The 25,143-nt window shown below is 38.7% G+C and overlaps 1 protein-coding gene across 1 annotated transcript in view; it reads left to right on the top strand.

Moving 5' to 3' along the window:
* The window catches only part of NID1 (nidogen 1), a 53,496-nt gene extending 41,062 nt beyond the window's left edge, over positions 1-12,434 (top strand). The window contains exons 15-20 of the mRNA XM_032216456.1: positions 808-934; positions 4,112-4,283; positions 7,485-7,642; positions 8,351-8,474; positions 8,783-8,895; positions 10,255-12,434. Of these exons, the coding sequence (XP_032072347.1) occupies positions 808-934; positions 4,112-4,283; positions 7,485-7,642; positions 8,351-8,474; positions 8,783-8,895; positions 10,255-10,376 (816 nt within the window). The 3' untranslated portion in view covers positions 10,377-12,434. The remainder of the gene's footprint in view (positions 1-807; positions 935-4,111; positions 4,284-7,484; positions 7,643-8,350; positions 8,475-8,782; positions 8,896-10,254) is intronic.
* Positions 12,435-25,143: the final 12,709 nt, after the last annotated feature.

The following is a 25,143-nucleotide window of genomic DNA, read 5'->3' as shown; positions in this document are numbered from 1 at the left end:
CAAGCTGAAAGATTGAGGGGAATTGATTTTTATTCTCAAATTAATATTAATTAGAATAGTTATTCTTTAATGACTCTGTGTAATATATTCTGATTTTTCCAGAAGCCTATAATCTATAATTGGTATTTGGAACTTAAATATAGGAACCTGCCTTATAGATGGTCAGATAATTGACTTCACACATTCTGGCAAATGGCAACATCCTAAGGCCTCGTTATCAGATTTTTCTTAACTCTGAATAGATCCTTTTTAACTACACAGAGCAGAAATTTGGAGCTTCTGCATGCCACTGAATCACAATCTTTCCCTAAAAGAAAAATTATTGTTGAATATTATGTCTCTAAATGGTTCAGTGACATTTTATTTCCAAGCTGTAGGCTTGGGTTTTAGAAATGGGAATGGAATAAATACAGCCTGGTGTGAATTTGCAAATATCAAATTGGGAAAGACTGAAATAATTATTAGGTGGAATAGTCCTACTGTTCTGCCACTTCATTTTTTAGTTGGGATTACATGGGTCCCAAGATTTAGGTGACAACCTATTCCTTTTCTATTGCTGTAATGCAATTTGTTTCTGATCTTGGGTATCCTTAAGCCAGAAGGCAGCATTTAACCCACCTGGACTGATTCTTAAATGCTAAACAAAGTCAGACTTCATTAGAACTAGAATGTAAGGCTTTAACCATTGAATTTCCTCACTAGTCTCTTACTATTCTTTGCAGAATTTTCAAGCCACAAAAGTCGTAGCCATTTCTTTAGCATTATGAATGTGATATAATAGTTTGTAATGGTTTGTTTAAAATGTAGGATAAAGTTGTTATTGGAGTTGCTTATGACTGCTTGGAGAAGATGGTTTATTGGACAGATATCAGCAGCCCATCTATCAGTAGAGCAAGCCTTGGTGGAGGAGAACCAGTATCCATCATAAAGACAGGTAGGAATTATAGATTTCGTTCCTCACCATGTCATACTGAGCCCAATGTATATTTCCAAAGATAGAAGATGATTTTCCACAGTTAACGTTGAAGTCCTCAGCATAACCTCTCACAATAGCTTGATTAAAAAAATCAGCCCTATGGGGTAAGTTTGAAATTAGTGCACAGATAGAGAATTGCAGTATTTGTCTCTTTTTGGAGGAAAAATGCTCAACATTCTGCTGCATCAAAAAGCTTTTTAGTTTCAGAAAAATACCTAATCAATTAGATTAATTAGATTCAATTGGTCTATTACTACTACTACTACTACTACTACTACTACTACTACTACTACTACTACTATCTAAGTTTTCATACAAGCAACTAGATCCAGGAAACTTAACAAAGATACTTTAGTGTAGAATGGTACTAATGCTACTCTGTTCAAAGAATCCATTGATTGTTATATTTATTAGGTACAGCCAAGAACTTTGAAAAATTATGTAGATTTGAATTGACATGTTGATAATGTTGATAAACCAGACTTTTATCTTGATGGTACTGATTAGGATAACTTTGTTCCCAAATCAATAAATACTGATTTGATTTACTATTTTTAAAATATTTTGGAATAAAACACTATTATATATTGCATTTTTCAATTTTTGAGAGTTTTCAATGTTATTTTAGTATAACAGGCAAATGAAGACATATACTTATTTGCAATTTATTTCTTTAAAGTGATGTGTATTAAGCTAATTTTATTATAATATTTTGCATGTCATTTTGATTACATCTATTGCTACAGAAGCTTATTTTATTATCCCTAATCTGTATGTACAGTGCTGTCCCTTTATATAAAACTCAAAAGTAAATATCCCCGAGCTCAGTGAGAGTTATTGCCTAGAATGGAGATTTCAATCTCCATGAGAACAAATAACCTACTGACTTGTTTAGAAAAAGTTTTTAAAATGTATGTAAGGAACGTGCCAACTTGGATGAAGCTCTTCTGGCTGCTGTATCTCACAGAGCCACAGAGCACTAGCACAGCTGCCTCTGTGAAAGAGTTTTTACAGGGAAGTCTGCATTAACCCCTTCCTGATAAGTAGAAGTGGCTTTGCACATGTGAACTCCCTTTAAAACCTATATTCCATGTCAGCTGAATAGCCTTTGACCTTTATAATCACCTGCTCAAGTTAACATCTGCAGAAGCTACCCCATGGGGAGAAATGTGGCATCGTGCCCTAAACCTTCAACTCCTTTCCATTCTTGCATAATCCCAACATTACAATCAAATGGGGGAACAGTTTTAATGTTATAAATGTCATTGCATTAAAACATGGGTGGATTATGCCTGACTGATTACGAGGTGGTCTCATAATCAAAACAGCAATCAAATTTTGTAACAGTATTGGAAGAGTTACATACCATAATAAGTGTCTTAAAATGGTTACATCCATTTCATTAACTATGTGGGCAGAATCAAATAACTTAGTGGCTTTTACTGGCTTGTTTAATCAACTAGAAACTTTTCATCACAAAACATAGGCTTGAAAACCTAAAAAAAGAAAAGAAAAGAAAAAGTTCAGTACTCCTTTTATCTTATTTAAAATAAGAAAAGAAGTAGGGAGCGGGAGTGTCCTGGAGTTTATACATAAAAGATAGTGTTAACATTTTTAAGAGGCAAACTGCAGTATACTTTTTAAAAAAAAACCAAAAGTTGTATAACATTAATTTAAAAACAGAATGTGCTTACAGTCTTGGCCTAAATTGTGGTCAGTCTCTCTTGAATAGAACAAAACCCCTTTGAGCTGAAAAAAATCCAGCACAGTTGAATGAATGTTGAACTTTTAAAAAGATGTCTATACGCAATCTGTGTTTCTGATCAGTCCTTGGAGCCAGTATAAAGATTATCAGCTTCTATTTCCTGTTGCCTTGGACCTGGTCACTGTCCAAGAAAAACTAGTTGCATACATTTTTATGAGTTCTTCTAAAGCTGAAATCTCTTTCCCAAAACAATTAGCTACTTGGAACTCTAAATTTTCTCCTGATGACTAAAGACCAATTGATTTTTAAAAGTTCTCAAAATAGGTGTCCCTCTGTTTGTTTTTCAGTCAATAGTTTATAGTATTGTCTACCTATCAGAAAAGTGCATATTGACAATATTTAAATATTTATAAGTTTGCCCCATTTTGTTTCTTTTAGTAAAAAACAATAGAGACTTTGTCATATTTGTGAAAGTATACAGGCACCCAGATATTTCCTTGTAGATGTCTATATGGAATAAACCTACAGTATTTACTTTAATTAGAATGTTAAAAGTCACAATATGATAAGTACTAATGGATATAGTGACTTATACTGTACCACAATATATTATACATTATAATTTAGGGTTTGGGGAGACCTACATATAAAGCCTCACTGAACCTTGGAGATTGCTAGATAGCTTTGGGCCAGTGACACTCTTTAGTTCAACCTATTCAACAGGGAAGTTGTGAGAGAACGATTGTGTTATTCACTACTGTGAGCTCCTGAGGAAGTGCAGAACAAAATTGTATCAGTCAATTAACAAAAGAAATATATTCTTCCCAAGATTGTACTTATACTACTTATAGTAATTGATTTGAAGATTAGGGCAAGTGTTCCAACAATTATTGTAAATCCATAACTAAGAAATTGTATATTGAAATAACAGTTGAAATCTACCAATGCTTCCACCAATGTAGTTTCCTTTTACCTTTTCTTCAACAGAATGTATATTTTTGTTTAATAATTTATCTCATGTAGTTTCTTGATATCTTTAAGAATAGTAGTCTGCCTTTGCCTTACCACTAAAGAGTTAGTGCTGTGATTTTTAGCAAATCCTATTCACAACCAACATGTACTTTCCTTGAATTTGCTTGGAGCAAGATGAGATATTCCAGTCCAGAGGAAATTGGTTCAAAATCCTCAATACCCACACTGGATATACATAAAAATATGGCACTAGGTCTCAGCATTTTTCTTATTATTAGGGACCCCTGCATTTTTTGTGTTACAATTACCATTGTAACAAGCCCTCAAGCCCTCTTCAGGCTTTTGAGACCAAATGTGGAAGGAAGATCTCATGAACAAAATAAACTTCCTCAGAAATGGCTTTGAATGTTAACCATACCATTTGATTAATGCTTTCTCTTCACATCTCTTTCTTCAAGATTTGGAAAGTCCTGAAGGAATAGCACTGGATCACCTTGGTCGTACCATCTTCTGGACTGATTCTCAGCTTGACAGAATAGAGGTAGCCAAAGTCGATGGCACCCATCGACGTGTATTGTTTGACACTGAGCTGGTGAATCCTCGAGCCATTGTTGCAGATCCTGTGAGGGGGTAGGGATGTATAAATATCCTGTTATTTTATTTCCAATCTATTTCCTATTCCTACCGCCCATCCTGCTTCAGTACCTATATCAGACTTTTTCCCATGCTAAAACTATCAGTCCATAACATGTTATAGCCAAATAAATAAATTGTCCCACAGCATAGTAAGAGATGGGTAGAATCCTATAACAACCTGACTATAATTTGTCCAGTCTGTTATAGTTTAGTGTAATATGTTGTGTGAACCCATCCTTTGAATGTTGAATTTCTTTCAGTGTAGGGATCAGCTTAGGGACTTTCTGTTATATTTATTTATTTGATTTTTCTGCCACACATCTCGTCTAGAGGTGGGCAGATTACAAACATTAATATGGTATACAAGCTGAAACTGCCAGTATGAGATTGTGTTTTCTGGTTCACCGACAAAACCGCGCTCGACTAAACCGCGCCCGACTAAACCGCGTCGCTGACGTCATCAACAGGGCGACAACAGTGCGGAGACAGAAGCACGCTGTAAACCCTAAACCTAAAATTAACCCCTAAACCTAAAATTAACCCCTAAACCTAAACCTAACCCCCCTAAACCTAATCCTAAACCTAACCCTAAACCTAACCCTTAACCTAACCCTAAACCTAACCCTAAATCTAATACTAACCCTTAACCTAACCCTAAACCTAACCCTACCCCTTAACCTAACCCTAAACCTAACCCTACCCTTTAACCTAACCCTAAACCTAACCTTAACCCTTAACCTAACCCTAAAGCTAACCCTAAAGCTAACCCTTACCTTAAGTTGAATCGGCTTGCTTTCAAAGCGCTATTTAAAGCGCCCTTCTTTCTCCGCGCTGGCTGTTGCCGCCCTGTTGATGATGTCAGCGACGCGGTTTAATCGGGTGCGGTTTAGTCAAGCACGGTTTTGACGGGTCACGGTGTTTTCTATGCAAATGATTTTAATTGGAAATCCAGCAGTAGCTCAAGACTAGAAAAGGTGAGAAGGGTATCTCATATCAGGTACAACCTGGTGAAACTGGACCAGTGTTGTATGGAAGGGTATAGAAATGAAATTGACTATATTAATGGTACAAAGAGTAGAAGAGCTCAGTTATAATAGCAGGGTCTGATTGGGGAATAGATCACAAACTGCTTATGTGCAAGCTCTAAGTCAAGCTAAAGTGGAAGAACAAGCCAAGCAGTTTTCACAATAAGAGTTTGACCGCATTTGCAGGATTTTCAAGAAGTTCAGGAATTGCTTCGAAGTCCTCATTGAGAAAGAACCAGATGAACTGTGTAATGAAATACAATAAGTCATTAAGGATGAGCATGAAAAATAACTGCCAAGAAAAACAAGAATCTAAACTGATTGTCAGAACAGATGGTGAAGATTGCCAAGAAAGAGAAGCCAGCACTGAGAAAAAATGATTTCAAGAAGGAATTTAACAACAACAACAAAAACCCTCCAAGAGATATTTAAAGAAACATTGGTTATAGAAAGGCATTCACTTGTATGGATTGTGCCAAACAGTGGAATGTCCTTAGGAAGATAAGAATCCTAGATAAAAACTATATACAGGACAGGGTGAAACATGAGAAAACAGACTGGTTCCAGATCAGTGAAGGGATGAGAGATGACTCTATATCAGTGGCGGGATTCAATTTTTTTTACTACTGGTTTTGTTGGCATGGCGTGGCTTTGTGGGCGTGGCAGGGGAAGGATACTGCAAAATCCCCATTCCCTCCCTACCCCACTAACCTGCTTTGCAGCTCTGTTCTCCTGTTCAGGGCAACAAAAGAAGATCAGCTAGGAGGCAGCGGGGGTGGGGCCAGCCTATTTGCCAGTTTTCTGAACTATTAAAAATTTGCGCTACCGGTTCTCCAGAACCTGTCGGAACTGGCTGAATATCACCTCTGCTCTATATCTTGTCTTTATTTATTCAAACTATATGCTAAATATGGTTTAAGGGAGGCTGTGCATGCACTAGTTTTAACTGTGTGTGTGCCAGCCTCACACTAACAGAATTTTGGCTCACATTAAACATACTTAGTATCTATTTATAAATTGTACTAAATCGAATATCACACTACAGTACTTGAACTCACAATAATCACAACCTACCTTGTACAGCATACTAATAAAATATTCTGAATTCATGAATTAAAATAAAAGCCTAATTGAAAACAGGCAACAGTCTTAGTCCCATAGTGGACTACAAATTTAACTATAGTTCTATAACAAACAAAAATAAAAATGTAGAATGGAAGCAGTATGCTAAATTAACAAATAATAAGAATCAGTGTAATGTTTTTAGTGTTTGGTATATAGTGCCTAGAATTTTCTAGCTACTGCAAAAACTTTCCCTGTGTTTTGGTAGGCAAGTGATTTTTTTAAAGGTCTGACCTTTTTTTCCTTGGGAAAAAAAGGTGTATTCACACGAAAACCTCACTGGCCATTCACTGAGCTATGTGTTTACCCCAAATTTTAGTTTTCTTCAACATATTGGCTGAGATCATGTAACATACCAAAGACACTAAAATTTAATTAGTATCACACAACTGGCTAAATATAATATGCTATGTCCTATTTTTCTTTTTAAAAATATGTGATGGCTTAACTCAGGACTGTCAAACTTCCGGCTTCCATGGGCTGGATGCGTCATGCACTGGCCACGCCCTTGCACGGGTTAGTGAGGGGGGGGGAGTCCCAATATGTCATGTGATGTCGCTGTGACGACATGAGTTTGATACCTCTGGTTTAAATTGTTCTCTCAGTTTGCTGACATAGCTGTTTCCTTAGGTGATACTGAACTATAAATTATCTAACTTCATTCAGATTCAATGTATAAACTACCTGCCTGACTTGCGTTTGCACAGTACCTTAGATTAAAAAGTGATTGAGAGATTGGAGGTTCATTGTGTTATGTAAATAGCAGATACATTCAAGATTTACCTGCTATTTTACATAACACAGTGAACCTCCAATCAGAGATCAAATTATTGTGAACCTCAATCAGTGATTACATTATTATCAAAATAAAATAAAGAGAAAAATACTGTGCAAAGGTACCATCTCCCCCATGTCAAGCTTGACTCCTGTTGCCTTAATGGAAATATCCATGTAATTTTATTAGAAATAATACTACATAATACCAATACCCTCCTTATGCACCATTACATTTATTTATTTGTATATGTGTCTTTATCAATACACTCAGAAACCTTTACTGGACAGACTGGAACAGAGAAGCTCCTAAAATTGAAACTTCCTATATGGATGGTACCAATAGAAGAATTCTTGTGAAGGATGATTTGGGACTGCCAAATGGGCTGACATTTGACACCTATTCTTCATTGCTGTGCTGGGTAGATGCAGGTAAAATCTTGCACTGTAGAATGAACTAAACTGATGAAATAAGTGAACAGCTGGATGCTAAAAATATCAAGGTGTTGTCATGATAGTGCTACTTCTCAGTTCTCAACAATTACTGCCGCTTATCTTTTTCTTTTCTGTTTCAAAATAGCAGTGGTTTAGAGGTGACTCCTAACCTCTCATCAAAGTCCAGTTTTAATTTCTCAGGTCTGAAGGCATAGCTGTGGAAGTCTGCTATCTGAAATTCTCAGGACTGTCAGTCATTACAAAAAGTATTATGTTAAATTACCCATAATGGGAATGGGTAATGGTTAGCCCTAGAATGATTCAAGCATACAGAAAGGGGCAAGGAAAGCAAATGTTAAGAATCGTTGTTTTATTTACATTGTTCTTTAGGTGTCCAATACAAAACTGTTTTGACAGCAAGCAAACTTTGTAATTAATACTTTCAGTGTGAATGTCTGAACAAGATGTAGACAGATTTGACATGGACTAATATAGAAGAATTGAAAAGGAAGCCATGATAGTACTGCATATATACTGTATTTATCCAAAAAGTGGGGGAGGGGGAATCCTCAAATAATCCTGTACAAATTATATGTGGAGAAGCTATCTTCTTTAGCTGAGAATATATTAATGCTAAATTAAAACCTTATAAAGAAAAGGGCCATTGGTTTCTTGCAAAGTCCAGCTTATTTTTTTCACATGCAGGGACCAAACGAGTAGAATGTATGGATCTCAATCAACACAGCCGTCGAAAGATCCTTGAAGGAATTCAGTATCCTTTTAGCATCACAAGTTATGGGAAGAATTTATTTTACACTGACTGGAGAAGGTATGATTTACCTGTTTTTGTTTGTTTTGTATTATTTACAAAAAAAGCCTGTGCTTTATTCATAGTCTCCACTCCCCCACTTCCAAGCCTCTTATAACTGATAAAGACTTTAAATATAGTTAGGGCAAATCTGTAAATTAAAAATACTCCATCCCCTGCAGACAGATAACGGAAATAAATTTCCTGAGGTGTGTGTGGGTGTATGTGTGCACACCAACAAGTTTTGGTTTATTTAGGTGTAATTTTTTTCTCTCCTTCTTTCTCCATTATCTCATATTTTATTTATGTCACTATTTTGTGTGCCATAGAGATGCTGTGGTAGCAGTGGATCGCACAATCTCTAAAGAGAATGATAACTTTCAACCCTATAAGCGCACTCGTCTTTATGGAATAACTACAGCCTTGGCTCAATGTCCAGCAGGTAATGGTGTGAGTTTTAAAAAAAATTATAACAAACTGTAGAGGCTGAAATATGAAAGAAGATACACCATGGATTTCAGAAAATTCTCTGGAGAAATTCTATCAATAAAAATCAGCCTCATTCATAATAGTACATTGCATTTCTTTCTTTCGATCGCTTTAGAAGAGCTAAAACAAACAGAAAATATTAGATTTTCCTGCTTGGTAATATATTTTAGTAGAGTATCATTTGTAATTTTAGTCAGTTTTCATGACTGATCAGTGCCATCAAGAATTTAGCACTATCAAGAATAAAAAGCTTTTGGCATGCTTTTTGCTGAAATTAGAAATAAAGATCTTAAATTATTCAACACTTAGCCTCCTGTGTTTCTCCCAAAATAAGACCAGGTCTTATATTAATTTTTGCTCCAAAAGACACATTCATGCTTATTTTCCGATTATGCTTTATTTTGGGGGGAATACAGTACTAAAATGTGTCTGTCCGACTGACAATCTTAACAGGGCTTATTTTGGGGATAGGGCTTATATTATGAGCATCCTGAAAAATCATGTTAGGGCTTATTTTCCAGTTGGGTCTTATTTTTGGGGGGACACCTTTTTTGTGCAATTGTGAAACAGGCAAAAAAAGCTAAAATAGAAGATGGATTGAATAAAGTAAAAATTATTATAAAAGCAAATACAAAGCTTTTGGTTAATATTTGGGAAATATGAGTATTGGTTACAGCTTGTGTGACAAAAATGCCATTTCAGAGCTGACTAATAGAGTTTTGGCAAGTATTATTCAAGAATGCTGAGAAGAATTCTAGGAAGGAACTACCCAAATTAGTTATCTTTCCCTGTGATTTGTGGCTCATTAACCAAATACACAGATTTTCCAATCCATTATTATTATAGTTTGTCGCACAGTTTGCGAGATATTTAGACTGGATTCTATGAAAGAACCAAGGTCTTCATTTTTGTATGCAAACAGTAGACAGTAAAAGAAGATTCTCCTAAGATACATTGTGGCTTACATATGCAAACTGGTTTAATATTTGTTTTACCAAAAAATGTTTAAAGTGTGGAGGTTTGTTCTCCAAGATTGTGAATTGGTTTCCAGATGTTTTGTTAGCAGGCTAGGTAATAACTTCAGCTGAATTTAGGGAATGTAAATGTCAGTGTTCCTCTGTTTATAAGGGCCTAAACCCTACTGAAGTTGTTACCTAGCCTGGTAATGAAACATTCAGAAAAAATCCAAAAGCTCAGAGAATGAACCTCCAGCCTCCTCCTCTACCTGAGCTACAGATATTTGCCATCATTGTAAAAAGGTTTTATTTAATAAATAATTTGGATTCATTAAGCTGGCATATATATTTTGCAGGACATAACTACTGTTCCTTGAATAATGGAGGCTGTACTCATCTATGTCTGGCTACCCCAGGAGGCCGTTCTTGCCGATGCCCAGATAACATCATTGGAGTGGATTGTATAGAAAGGAACTGAAAACTGTAACTTCCCCCGCCCCCGGGGAACTACACTGCCACTAAGTAAGCAGCAAGTTTCCTTAAGATAATGGAAAGATTCCTAAGATAATCACTACTCTTTCCCTTGGAGCCTGAAGCACATCGAATATTGGCACTTCTCTCCAGCCACTTGTTATACATTCCTTTTTAAAAAAGAAACAAAAGAACACAAAATATAACAACTACCTGTAACTGTGCCAGTTAAATAAAACCGTCTAAACCAGTTATTGTATGAATAATGGTAACAGACTGTTACAAAGCACAAGAGAATCAAATATTAAACATCCATGTTTATTTAGTATGGATTCATATTTTGGCAATTCATGTATAACATATAACTTGTACAACTAAACGCTGGGCAATAAAACACCAAGAAGGAATTTAATGAAATGACTTGAAGCCCAAAATGTAGGAGTTTATTTGTAATGATAATCAGCTACCTAAGCCAAAGAGAATCTCATGGTTTTATGCCAAATACCTTAAGTACAATCACTTTTCCACAGAACCCTTGAGAATACAAATAATATTAGATACTCTATTAATAAGGGTTAAAGCAGGGTGATATTAAAAATTGACAACATCTCTGTGTAATTCTCTTAATGCTATCTTTTGCCCAACTTAATTTTCCAGAAAGCAATTGTGGAAATAAAAGGATATATATGAATTATTTGTCTAATTTCAGTAGAAGAATAAACAGCCTTTAGCAAATGATTGCAGAATTCCTTCGCTCTTCGGTAGGACCTTGTGGATGTCTGCATTGAACAGCAAAAAGTGTTAACAGTGGGAAAATAGTTTCAGATGAAAATTTATCAAATACACTTCATAAATTTTATATCCACTTTTTCTAGTAGAGGTAGTCCTCATTTAGCAACTGTCTTGGATAGTGATTGTTCATAAATATGATGATAATAAATGGTAATTAAAAATCATTTCCCAACCATTTCTACCCCTTTAGTGTAGAAACTGATTAAAGTCTGATCAGTTTCAGTCAGTAACTGCTAGCATTGGAGGGAATGAGCTTGTTACGTTGGGGTTAAACTTAGGACTTAGAATCACTTTATTGTCATTTTGAATGTACACTATAATCGGCATACATTAAAATGAAATTATGTTGCATACAGCTCTCAAAGGGTTAGCACTTTTTAGGGAAGTGCTGGGCTATGGAGAAAAGCAACTCAATAATAGCTTGATTAAGCAATCTCTCTGCAAGGAGAAGAAAACCAGGCACAGGACACTGTATGAGACAACCTTTCTGTTGCAGTGTCTTTGCAGTGTCTTTCTCTTCTTTCTGACATACTGTATGTCCACGTATTGCCTATTTCACTTAACTAAGTCATTGGAACAATTTCAGTCACTAAATGAGGACTACTTGTAGTTTCTTTGTGTCCAATTTAGATTTGCTTTTTAATTACATATGGCAAGAACAATTACTATTTGTGAAACCACCCACTAGGTAGATGAATTGTTTTCTTTAGTCATTGTGTTTATTCTATGATTTCCTTGATATCAAGAAAAAAAGGAGTACATTTTCTGTGCCACTTGCTAGCCTTCAAATTAACAAAGTAGAGTCTTATAACCCACAATCTGTGGGTTAATAAAAATATTTCCAAATGGTTTAGGAAGGTTTGCTTCTGTGGTAAAGTATATCTACAGCCCAATAAGCAAATCAAATTTGTCAAGGTAGCTGTCCTAAAAGGCAGCAATTTATTTTTTTAAGAAAATAAAATATGCATCAGAAATCATAGCTCACCAGACTTCCATGTAAGGAAAGCAGAGCCAATATTAAGTCTCTGATTACATTTTCATGTTATATTTATCATTGAAATATAAAATACTATATTAAATGTTTAAATTTGATATAACTTTTGTATAACTTTAATACATGTAATTTTTTTTTCATTCTGTTAGAAATATCTGAAACTGTAAGTTAAAAAAACTGCTGAAACAAACAAAAGGTGCTTCTTTAAAAACAGTAATCAGTGTTATTTCAAGTTCAGGTGACAAAGAAAGTTTACACTGTAATCAAATAATTTTTACACTGCCAATAAAATAATTTTTGTAAAAAATATTGCCTTTGAAGTATAACATTATGTCTGAATATTCTTTTTTGTAAGGAAGATTATGATCTATTTTTTCAACACACCTATTGCTTTTGTTTCCATATAGTTGAGATCTCTGTCTCTGTTTTTAACTTTCTACCAATCCTATTTACAAACAGAAAGTTTCTTCAACAAGAGATTTACACACTATAGATAGTTCTCTTAGTGAGTGTTCAAAGGTGCAACAGCACTGAAGAAAATTACTTATAATTATTTTTCAAATTTTTCAGACCGTTTTGCAGCATCCCCATGGTCAAATGATCAAAATTCAGATGTTTGGCAACTGACTCATATTTATGACGATTGCAGTGTCCCAGGGTCATAGGATCACATTTTGTGATCTTCTGACATGCAAGTCAATGAGGAAGCTAGATTCACTTAGCAACTGTGTCACTAATTTAACAACTGCAATAATTCACTTAACAACTGTTAACAAAGGTCATAAAATAGGCAAAATTTCACTTAACAACAGGAATTTTGGTCTCAATTGTGGTTGTAAATTGAGGACTATCTGCATGCTGTTCAAAAATATCACCTGATGTATAATGTATTTGTTGCGGGTGCTGCTGGAAGCTACTTTTTATCTTGCCATCAAGTATAACAGATACATACAGTAGATAGATGGAAGCAAAAAAAATTACCTATAAAATATGGGTGTTAAAATACAGTTAACAAGATGTGCAAACAGTTAAGCTGTAGAGCACAGGTGTCACATTGCCGTCATATGACATTTCACTATATTTTTTTCCCTTCGCAGAGCTGGGGTGAGCATGGCTTGCGCATGACACATCTGGCCCGTGGGCTGTCAGTTTGACACCCCTGCTGTAGAGAAACAACAATAAATATATTCCTCCTGTCTTTAATTTTTTTTTTTAAACGTGTGAGATTTTTATGGGCTCTGAAATGCTGTATGAGCAGATCTCGCCTTACTGGTAGGCCTAATAAGGCTGATAATTCAGGCAGAAGATGCTGTGGGGTTGAATTAAAGTGCTATCAATCCCATATGGCCTTCCCGATGCCTTTTAAGCTAGGCTACTGGAGGGCAATTTCTTGGAACTCTCACAACTTTGCTATTATAGATTATGGTTGTGGTGCAAAAAGTAGATTTCCAAGAAATTCCACACAGGGAAAGGAAAGTCTTAAATCACTTAATAGTGGATGTTCATCAAGGTTTATTGATCACATTAAAGCCTTGCAAAGAGTTTGTGCGCACTTATTGCTCGTCTGACAGAGAGCATTAACAGTGAAAAGTTCCAAGTCTGCTTCTTCAGCAGGGAGTAAAAAAGCTGTTTCCTTGAGCTCTGGGAATTCATTTCTTCCTCACTTTTTGAAATGAGATCCTCTGAGGAAATAAAATAACAAAAAGCTGAAAAGGTGAGTTCTTACTACCAGTTGCTGGGAGATGCAGCCGAATGCTATTGCACAGTATCTTACTTACAGGTTTTCCAGAAGCATTTACTTGGCTAGTGAACATGGAGTAGACCGGCCTTTGCTGGGACACCTATCACAGAGTTCAAGATCATGAAGAATCTCAATTTCCTTTGTTGAACTATCCTAACATAAGAAATCTGTTTGCTTGGGATTTCTCTGATTGTACAATTTTGCCCCAATACATTTGACATCAACTTGATAGAATAACAAGAGATTATTAAATGATAAAAATATAAAATTGTCTGGCTCTAGGGGGCGGTGCTTGTCTTCATTTCTTAGTCAAGGGAGCCAGCATTGTCCAAAGATATTTCCAATAGAGTATACAGTAATATTTAACCAGGTTCAGGTTTAATCTAGGATTGTATGCGATATATTCAAAGATAACCTGCCTTGTATCCAGAATAGATTATCAATGTTTCTGTCTGCCTGAAACCTCCATTGCTATTCCTTATCTTCTTTAAAAATTCCTGCATTATAGATTGTACAATTTGCGTACAACATGTGCACAAAGAGAAAGCAAACTAGACTCAACTTTAGTGTAAGACTAAAGTTTTGTGTTGTAAAAGACAAATGTTTCTCCCCTTTTGTATAAAATGACTTTATTATTTCAATTTATATAGCCACTCACCTCACACTCACAACTCTAGATGGCTAACAACATGGGAAAAAATCACATAAAGCCGCAAAAACAGAATTGATAGCCAGAATAAAAACAGAACAGAACCACCACCAACAAATCAAAAAAACATTTCTCTCAATCTCTGCCATTTATCTAGATCTCCAAACCCCATGACAAAACCATGTCTCTAAGGCCTTGTAAAAGGCCAGCAAGGTTCTCCAATCTCCAGTCAAATCTAATATCCAGCTAGATGATGTTCCAAAGGACAGGCTCAATGACAGAAAAATGTCTCTACCTTGGGTCTTGCAAGATGGATGGAAACTGGAGCGTTCCTCTCCTACTAGACTTGATGGGATGGATAAGCACAGCTGGGGAGAGGCAATGAATCAAATAACCTGGTTTCAACGTAGGACTTAAAAGCTACAACCAAGACCATGCAACCTCCATGCAGAAGCAAATTGGCAACCAAAGCCAATTACACCAGAGGTATAACGTGCATACCCAGGGGTGCACATAACTGCTATATTCTATCGCATTTGTAGCTTCTGTGTTCTCTTCAAAGCCAGCTCCACGTAAGACACATTGCACTAGTCCATGTAAAGCCTTCCTGCTTGTCTCCCATGTTTTAAAGACTTGCTCTTCTAGCTATTCACGTAGATGCTCCAGTTGTACGGTCTTCTTTTCTTCACTTAATTTTCCATTTTACATTTGTTCTAACTCTTTGATGTCTCATTTATAAACAAATATTTATTCACACACGCACAGCCTGCATCCCTTTTGCAAAGGAGGCATTTCTCACTTTTCTTTTTATGTTGTTGCTATTTGTTTATCACTCTTCACTGATACTAGCATTTCTAAAAGCTGGTGTAAACTTACCTGCGGCCTTTTATTTGCTGAGGCTTCATCATATCTACCATTAGAGGGCGCCGTAGTTCTAGAAATTAAAACATCCTCTGTTTTCTATCCACTTTTTCTATAATTACTCTTCTTATATAAATAATGTCTTAATTTGTCTCACACTGGCCTTCCTCGTTTTTTATCCTCTCTGTTGCTGTTTGTCGATTTCCAGAGGATTATATGAAAATGAGAAAATGACTGCTTTGGCAAGAAAAGAGAAGAAAAATAGTCAAGAGGACAAAAGAGATTGGCTAATTGTTATATGTAACAACACATACTTTACATTGTAGTCAAGTGTCATTTATTCAGTGTTATCACATGAAAAGATATCCTTAAATATTTACAAAATGTGACGGGGGTGTACTCACTTCTGTGATATATTGTAAGTTGCATTCACCTGATGTACATACATGATCTTGTACATTTTTACCATAGTAACCAATAACTTATATTGTATACTGCCCATGATCCAGATGAGATGGCTGCCATGTTTAGACATTCCAGCTCCTTCAGTGGCAGATAAGTAGTTGCACTATACAAAGAATGACAATCCATTGCACCGTGGCAGCGGCTAGGTGATTTTTAGGCCTGCACTGTCTGCTGTGGATGCACTATGGACAGACACCTTCAAGGCTCTGCTTCTGTTGTATCCTGGCCAGCAGATGGTGCTGTGCAAGGAGCCTCTGATTGGCCAGGACGCGCCTACAGTTTGGCATTAGTGTGGCCCCAGGCATTTTCCAGGGCCTTATAGAGCGCTTGCTCTATGGCATCCCTGGGGTCCCCCCGTATTTTGACGATGTCCTGATCGCCGCGGCGGACAAACCAGGACTCGTCAAAATACTGCGGACGGTCTTGCAGCATTTCTGCGCCGCTGGCATCCGTTTGAAGGCCTCCAAATGCCAACTAGGGGTGCCTGCTGTTTCCTTCCTTGGCTATTGGATTGACCAGGCCGGCATTCATCCAGCCCCGTCCAAAGTTGAGGCCATTCTAGTTGCTCCTACCCCTACTAACAAGGTTGACTTGCAGGGCTTCTTGGGCCTCCTCAACTTTTACTCTGCCTTCATCCCCCATAAGGCCACTCTCGCGGAGCCGCTCCACCGGCTGCTGGACAGCTCCGTTCCCAGGGTTTGGACTAGCTGTGAGGCGCATGGGCTCACGGCTGTCAAATGCTCTTTAACCTCCCCGCCTGTCTTGGCCCAATATGATGAGCGCCTTCCCTTGCTACTCATCTGTGATGCCTCCCCCTTTGGTGTCGGTGCTGTGCTGAGCCACGCCTACCCTGATGGATCAGAGGGCCCCCTTGCCTTTTACTCCCGCACCTTATCCACGCCTGAGCGCAATTACAGCCAGTTGGATAAGGAGGTGCGAGAGTAAAGAGGTTCCCCCATTACCTCTATGGCCATCCCTTTACTATTTTCACGGACCACAAGCCCCTCTTGGGGATTCTTGTGGGTGACTGGCCTACCCCTCCTATCATATCCCCCCGGATGTCTATGTGGGCTGAATTCTTGGCAGCCCATTCCTACACCCTTGTCCACAAACTCGGCTGTCATATGGGTAATGCGGACGCTTTGAGCCGCTACCCCTTGCCCACTTTACTTGATGACCCTACCTCTACTAATTCTATTTGCCTCATCAAGAACCTTCATCTGCCGATGTCAGCCTCTGACATCGCGCAGGCCTCCCTCTCCGACCCTGTCCTCCCGGCTGTCATTGATGCCGTCCGCCGGGGCTGGCCTTCCAGCTCTGCGGAGGCTTCCCTACTTCCACCGTGACACTGAACTCTCTGTTCTCCAGTGCTGCCTGCTTTGGGGCACCCGTGTGGTCATCCTTGCCACCCTCCGCCGTGCTGTCCTTACCCGCCTCCATGAAGGGCACCGCGGCATAGTCCGCATGAAAAGCGTCGGACGGGGCTATGTCTGATGGCTCTCCATGGATGCGGACATCACGGCTTGGGTGCAAGCTTGCCCGGCTTGCCAGCAGGTGTGCCTGGCACCTCCCGCCGCACCGCACAGGGACTGGGACCTTCCCCAAGTCCCATGGAGCCGACTTTATGTCGACTTCCTGGGTCCTTTTGAGGATCTCACCCTCTTTATTGTTGTGGATGCCTGGTCCAAGTAGGTTGAGCTCTTTTCCATGAAGAGCACAACCTCTGGGGCCACCATCCAAGTGCTAGATTCCCTGTTTACGACCCATGGCCTTCCAGATGTGTTGGTTTCTGATAACGGGCCCCAGTTCACCTCCTCTGAATTTCAACCTTATCTCTCCAGCCTAGGAATTTGCCATGCTCTGGTGGCCCCGTTCCACCCTGCGGGGAAGGGCTTGGCGGAGCACGCTGTTCGCTCCACCAAGGAGGCCCTCAGTCGCATGGCTCCGCTGCCCTGGTCTACCCGGCTCTCCACCTACCTCCGTTCCCAACACACCACCCATTGCTCTTTGTAAATCCCCTGCTGAACTCCTCATGGGCTGGAAACTCTGCACCACCCTAGACCATCTGCACCCCGACTACACCCCTTCTGCTGACTTCCAACCTCCCCCCCTCGGACCTTTCTGGTGGGTGAGGGGGTGTTCACCCATAATTTTGCAGGCGACCTGAAGTGGCTGCCTGGAATCATTTCAGATGTAACCAGCCCCTGTTTCTACAGGGTCCTCCTCGGCGATGGGAGACATTGCCGGAGGCATCTAGACCAGCTCCGCCGGCAAGTTGCACAGGGTTCCATGGACCGTCCGGCCGTTCCAGAAACAACCGGCCCTACCAACGCTGCCTGCCGGCCCGACCAACAAAAAACCGCTAGCTCCGAGTCTGTGCAGCCCGCCACGTTCTCATTGGAACACTTACCATTACAAACTGGCGCTATGGCCAAGGTGGGCCCTCCAGCGTCAATCACGCGGCCAATCCAGTGGAGCAGAGACAATAGCGCTCCTCCTTCTTCGGCGGCGGCCACACCTTTACTGAGACGCTCACAGCGTGTGCGCAGACGCCCCGAGTACTTTCGCGACTACGCATGCTCAGTCCAGGGGAAAGGGGTGTTGTGTCCTGGCCAGCAGATGGTGCTGTGCAAGGCGCTTCTGATTGGCCAGGACGCACCTGCCAGCTGGTGGGAGAAATCGGGCTTTCCCATTAGTTCCCCGTCTGAAAGCTCCTGGTATAAATAGCTGTCAGACGGGGGTTTGTCTTGTCTTGCCTGTTCTAGTGTTTAATAAAAGGTTCCTGTTACAGTTAACTGGTCTCCTCAGTCTGTGTCCCTCAAAATATAAAAGCTTCTCCAGGTTCATAACTCTTTCTCTTTAAAACAGGCTTGGACTGGAACAACGGTGGACATCCACCGGTACCATATGAAGAAATCTGGACTGACAGATGAGGCAACAGACTACTGAGGTAACAGGAACAGCTTTTATTGAACAGAACCACTCGCAAAGGTAACTATGTACAATTCAGCACCCTGCTCTGCTTGATAGCTATTTATGCAGGAGCTGTCAAACAGAACAGCCAATAGTAACAGAGCAAAAAGCCTGCTTCCAACCTGGTCCGTCTTAGTCAGTAGGCACGAGCCTTTGATTGCCAGGCTGTCAGTCGTATGTTGAGAACTTAAGACCAGTCGCAAGTGGAGGACATTACACCATAAGAAACAAGAAACAGAAAGAAGATATCCAGAAAGGGAAAGTAACAATTTCTGGAAGAGTTCCCAACAAGAGGTCCTTTTCTGAGGCGCTGATTCTGGAAACATCCAATGGTGCCAAGCCTTGAAATCTTCCCCAAGATTTCAATGACATCCCTTGAATCTGCCTTCTCCCTTACATTTCAATAATAAGAAATCTACAGTGCAATTAAAATAACTCATTTTCAGGGCAATTCAATCCATCCCTATTCCAATGAAATATCTATTGAGTGTGATGAAACTTACTCCCAGATGAACACTACAAGTAGTCCTCATTTACTGACCCTATCTGGGACAGGCAAATTAGTCATTAAACAAAATGGACACTATATGAAACCAACAATGTGCTTATGATTTTTGTATAGCTTTCCTTTGTTATATAGTCCTGCAAAAATTGTGAATGTGGCATTCATCCTGATGTTACTTTTTATCATCATCGTAACTGCTAATAGTTGCTGTATAAGACAGTGGCTAAACAAGGATACCTCTAACTTTAATCATTCTCAGTAGAAGCAAGGTTATAAAATGACTGTAGTGCAAAGGCAATCTCTGTTTTGGTTTCCTATTATCACTTCTTCAGAAGAGATAGGACAAACATTTGTCTGAAATGGTATAGGGTTTCCTTCCTGAGCAGAGAGTTGGATTAGATGATATCCAAGGTCTCTTCCAACTCTATTATTCTCTATTTTTTTAAAACTGCCCATGGAGCCAATTCTAATATTTGTCTTATATAATTACTATAAAATCAAGTTTTAAAAAGTGAAGTATTAAATGAATGAAAAAAGATGAATGTCTCCAAATGTTGAAACTCAACTAAATAGGCCACCCTTAAAAAAGGAGAAAACATTATAAATATTGTGCTAAGCCAGTGGTTCTCAACCTTCCCAATGCCGTGACCCTTTAATACAGTTCCTCATGTTGTGGTGACCCCCAACTATAAAATTGGTGTTCCTAAGACCATCTAAAATATGTGTTTTCCAATGGTCTTAGGTGACCCCTGTGAAAGGGTCGTTCGACCCCCGAAGGGGTCCCAACCCACAGGGTGAGAACCACTGTCCTAGGCCATCTGTTATGTTGCCTTCCTTGTTTTGCTGAGAAATCATATACCTGTATGCGTCATTGCAAAGGAAAGCCAAGAAGATCTTTTGCAAAGTAGAGTTATTATATGTAGAGTATAAAACACACACAAAAATAAAATAGCATATAGTGTGATATAAAACCAATTGTTAAAACCAAACCTAACAAATGTTTGCTGTCTTCAGCTTCCTTGGCCAATCTGCATACTATACAGGAAAGAAGCAAAATATAGAAATAATATATTGTTAATATTGCTGCCAAATACTGCAATTAGTCTCTCTGGAACTCAGCATTTCAGAGATCTAGGATTGCAATGTAAAATTCTTTAATTGTAGTCACAGCAATCTAAATGAGATGGAGAGCCACTGATGTCTAGTCATGCCTAGAGGCATAAGGTGTAAAGCAGAATTAAATCCCAGGTTTTGTTTCTTGCCTCCTTCTCTCACAGAAGACTCCTAGCCACCATTTCCTCGGGTATTTTCCTCTTTCAGTAACACAATGTGATAGTTGTCAGCAAGACCACAAAGCAGCTGTGTGCTTTCCTAGTAGGTGTAAAGGTGGCCAAATAATCCTAGGAAAGGATGAAGTTTTTAAATTAATGTAATGTTTGGAGGCTGATTCTGAAGCACTGCACATGTCTAGCATTCCCCTGCCCCCCAACAACATTATCCACACAATCTCAAGGTGTAACATATTGTTAACTGTAACCCTTTTTTGATACAGCTGAGATGTTCCACTTTGATATTGTTTCATAGGGTGCATATGTTATGAGCATATCAGTGGTGGGATATGACTGGTACGTCCTGGTAAGGGTGTACCGGTGCCTGCTTGGAGCACCAGGTACCTTTCTGGTACAATGCTCCAGAGGGCCCACCTGCCCGCCCGCCCTCCTTACATGTATTTGAGCTGATTGGGGCATTTGCGCATGTGCACAGAGCATACGGCGCCTGCACGCCACACCGTTGAGCAGCTGGAGCATCGTGGGCGATGGGTATGCATGCGTGTGCTGCGCACACACGGCACGCATCCATGTGGCGGACGCCTGGCCCCGTTGCAGCGTACCAGTTGCAACAGGATCCAGAACCCACCACTGGAGCATATGTTATGATAGAATAATGTTCACTCATTGGCTACCACTGGAATTATTTTGCATCTGCATGAAATCATGCCTGTGTGATATCCAGGATTCTGAGGTATTTCTTACCTTATGAAAATTCTTATGACTGAAGAGCTGGTTCAGCAAATATTTATTGATTGCTGTGTTCTTGTGGGTTGATCCTTTTCACTTGTAACATACAGATTTCCACATGAAAAACCATTTGCTGTGAAAGAAAGTTGAGGACATAAAACAGCCGCATCACTCTGGTGCAACTTTGAACTTCATATGGAATTTCCAGTTTTTCAGGAAATATTGTAAGAATAAAGATCATTGCTTATATTCTTCAGCTTAACCTATTTATTTTCTTTCAAGCACTTGTAGAAAATCCTGCTTCTAAATAAACAAAAGAAAGCACTTCCTTGTGTGTGCTTTGGACATGAAGAAATAAATACTATTCCATCACAATAAAGCAGACCATTGTCAAGAGATGACAGAGCTAAACTCATTTCTCTGTAACCAAATAAGAGTCTAAAGTCAAAGGGTTTGGCTTGGCATGCTTTGGCATGCCATATCATGAATTGTGGCGAGCTGAAGGCAGAGATAGGATCATTTTAGGGTGGGATTTCAGAAGATTTAATGGGGAAATTGCTGCCTTAAATTTTTGATAGGCCTAAGGCATCCATTATACCAGATTAGAATTTCTATAATCAGGATGTAAAAATCTGGGTGACCACCATAGACAGAGATGCAGAAAACTTTAATACAGATTTCTGCAGTCCAAATATGGCAATCTTATTCTTAATCCCTATCTAAAAAGTGAAACCAAACAAAGTTAGATATTAATATCTACTACTCATTCAATAACTTTTATTCAATTGTCATTTGAAATAGAAACCTGATCTCTGGTAGAATATTATTTTCACCTGGTACGGGCATACTGGTGCCTACCAGGAGCACCGGGTACCATTCCAATATGATGCTCTGGAGGGCCCACCTGCCTGAGCTCCTTACCTGTATTTGAGCTCTTTGGTGCTCCAGCGCATGCACACAAAGTGTATGGTGACTGCGCAATGCTCCGCCGAGCAGCTGGAGCATCTCAGAGGTGTCATGGAGGTAAGGACGCATGTGTGCACTGCGCATGTGTGCATGTGGGGGACGCCGCGCCCCGTTGCACCGTACTGGTTGCAACGGCATCCCAAACCCACCACTGATTTTCACTGTTTATGTTCTTCATAACCAGGGCAAGTTTGACTTTTTCATCTTACAATCTGAAATTATACTTTTTCAAAATTAGTAAATACTTGAATAATTTTTACTATGTTTTGTTAAGTAGATTCCCAAATAATTAGAATAATAGATTCAGATTTAATTAACAACATTTATTATCAATATTGTTGTTATTAATGTTGCTATTAATGTTGCTGATCTACCTGTCTTGAATGACAGAGCTTTTCTAAATAATATGATGGCATATTTAGCACAACCTTTGCACTTGAACCTTCTGAGGATTGCAATACAGTATGACCACTGGGCAAGGCTGCCTTAGAAGCATCATGCTCAGCTGAACAAGTATTAGAGAAGCTTTTAACCATTGCCTGATATTTCATTAATCATATCAATCCAACTCATATTTCATATTTGTCTGAAATTCTTGGGGAAACTGTCAGAAAGGAGCTAGCCATATCAGATGTATATGAAGTTTCAAGACCTAGGGGTATTTCTCCAGGGAATACTATCTTTCCTAGCATATTGGAACTTGGAGTCAGACCTTTCCAGAGATTTTTCTGGAAAGCCTTAATTAATGCCTTCATACCATCTTGCCCTCTTGAAGTGAGAAATTCTGCAGTGTTACACTTTGGGACATGGAAATGCAACAATTGCATTTCTCTGTGCTGAGCTGACTGATGACAAGTACTCTAAGCCTAAACAGGGACAAATTTCCAGTAGTTTCCACATGACTAAACTAATACCTACTTCATTGATTCCAGGAAAGACATGTTTTTTGAAGACTTCTCATGCACAACAGAATGCAAGTAGTTCAAATCATTAATGAGATTCTTTTCAAAAGGAATAAATGGAAAAGAACACATTTTATATACATAAAACTAGTATAACATGAATAAATTACTATGCTAAAAATCTTCCCCATACCTGTAACTGTTGTGTGTGAAATGATATGTTGAAAAGCAAAAAAATAAAAATAAAATTACTTGGGTGGAAAATCTATGATCCTCCAATTACAGATGGATTCCAACCATATCACTTCCAGCCAGAATGACTATAGGTAGTTCTTGACTTTTGACCACAATTGGGAGCAAACTTTCCATCACTAAGAAAAATAGTTGCTAAGTGAGCTATATCTGATTTTATGACCTTTTTGCCATGGTCATTAAACAAAACACAGCAGTTATGGACCAAATCCAGTTTCCTTCATTGACTTTTCTTGTCAGAAGCCCACTGGGAAGGTTACAAATGAGGATTGTGTAACTCCAGGATTCGGTTGTAAAAAGATGCTGTTTGCCAAGCCCCCAAATTTTGATCATATGACTGCAGGGACACTGCAACGATTTTAAGTCTGAAGTCAGGGCATAAGTCATTTTTCAGCATTGTCATAACATTGATTAGTCACCAAACAAATCGCTGTAAGTAAGGACCTATAATAATAAAAGAACAACTTTGGGAATTTATCAACATTTGGAAATGTACAAGTTCCCCATCCTTAAACTAAACTCCTACTGTAGCACGAACTGCTGCAGTCTGCAAATTCAGAGGCAGATGTATTATTTGTGAATTTTATGAAAAACAGATACGGTATAATAGCTATTACATTTCTCCACTTTTTGTTCTGCTTTTAAAGCAATTGAAGGGGGATAAATGCTATGAATACAGTAGTAGTACTGTTATGAATACAGTAGGAAGAAATGGCAACTGAAAATGGTGCTGAGAAAAGCAGAACTGAAACCACAGTGAAGAACAAAGAATCGGCAAGTAGACTGGCTCTGCAAACCTCTCTGGACAAAGAGAAGATGGGAGATTGCCCACAAGTGCTTCCAACAGTTGCTTTTCATGAGGAGACCACAAGACAGTAGGCAGTACATCTGAGTACTGGGTGGTGAAGAAATAGCAATCTTGCTCAAATCATAATTAGCATCTAAAAGAACTCTAATGTTTGCATACTTCCTTTTCTAACTTCATGCACAAAATGCTTATTAATTACTTTTCAGCTGTTAGAAACCCTTGGATCCATATGTCTGAAAAGTTTGGGTCAGTCTGCCTTAATTAAAAGCTTAAGAACTTAATATTTTTTTAATAAATAGCAAAATGTTAATTAAGATTTTAGTTCTAGAAAGTTATAAACAGATTGGATTCAAATCAGATAAGTTTGAAATAACACCTTGGAATTAATTATAATGAATTCTTCCTGAGGGAAAGTTGATTTGTTTTGAATTGTTTCTATGAATAAGGAAAGCTCCTTGCCTTATCTCTTTTGTACAGTTAATAGAACAAGCATTTATTAATGGCAATTGCAACAACAACAAAAAGGCTGGTTAGAAATACAATCTCTGGGCATCTATGGGAATCAGTAATTGCTATAAATGCAGGGGATAAGATAATTCTTTTAAAACTTTCCCTGTGATTTCCTTTTTGCATCAATTGCACAAAAATGGAACATATTTTGAATGCTCTGAGATAGCCACAGGCAGCTTTGGATAATAAGCTTGCTGTTTGAATTAATTAATTTTATGATCCATGTGAATGATCGTAACTAAGCTGTCTTCCATAAATAATTGACAAAGGCATTCTTTTCATTAGGATGAGCATGGAAGCTGGCACATTGAATAATGTAAAACCTCAAACATAAGTCT

The sequence above is a fragment of the Thamnophis elegans genome, chromosome 4, assembly GCF_009769535.1.
Source record: "Thamnophis elegans isolate rThaEle1 chromosome 4, rThaEle1.pri, whole genome shotgun sequence".
NCBI classification, from domain to species: Eukaryota; Metazoa; Chordata; class Lepidosauria; order Squamata; family Colubridae; genus Thamnophis; species Thamnophis elegans.
This window is presented reverse-complemented; position numbering and strand designations above follow the sequence as displayed.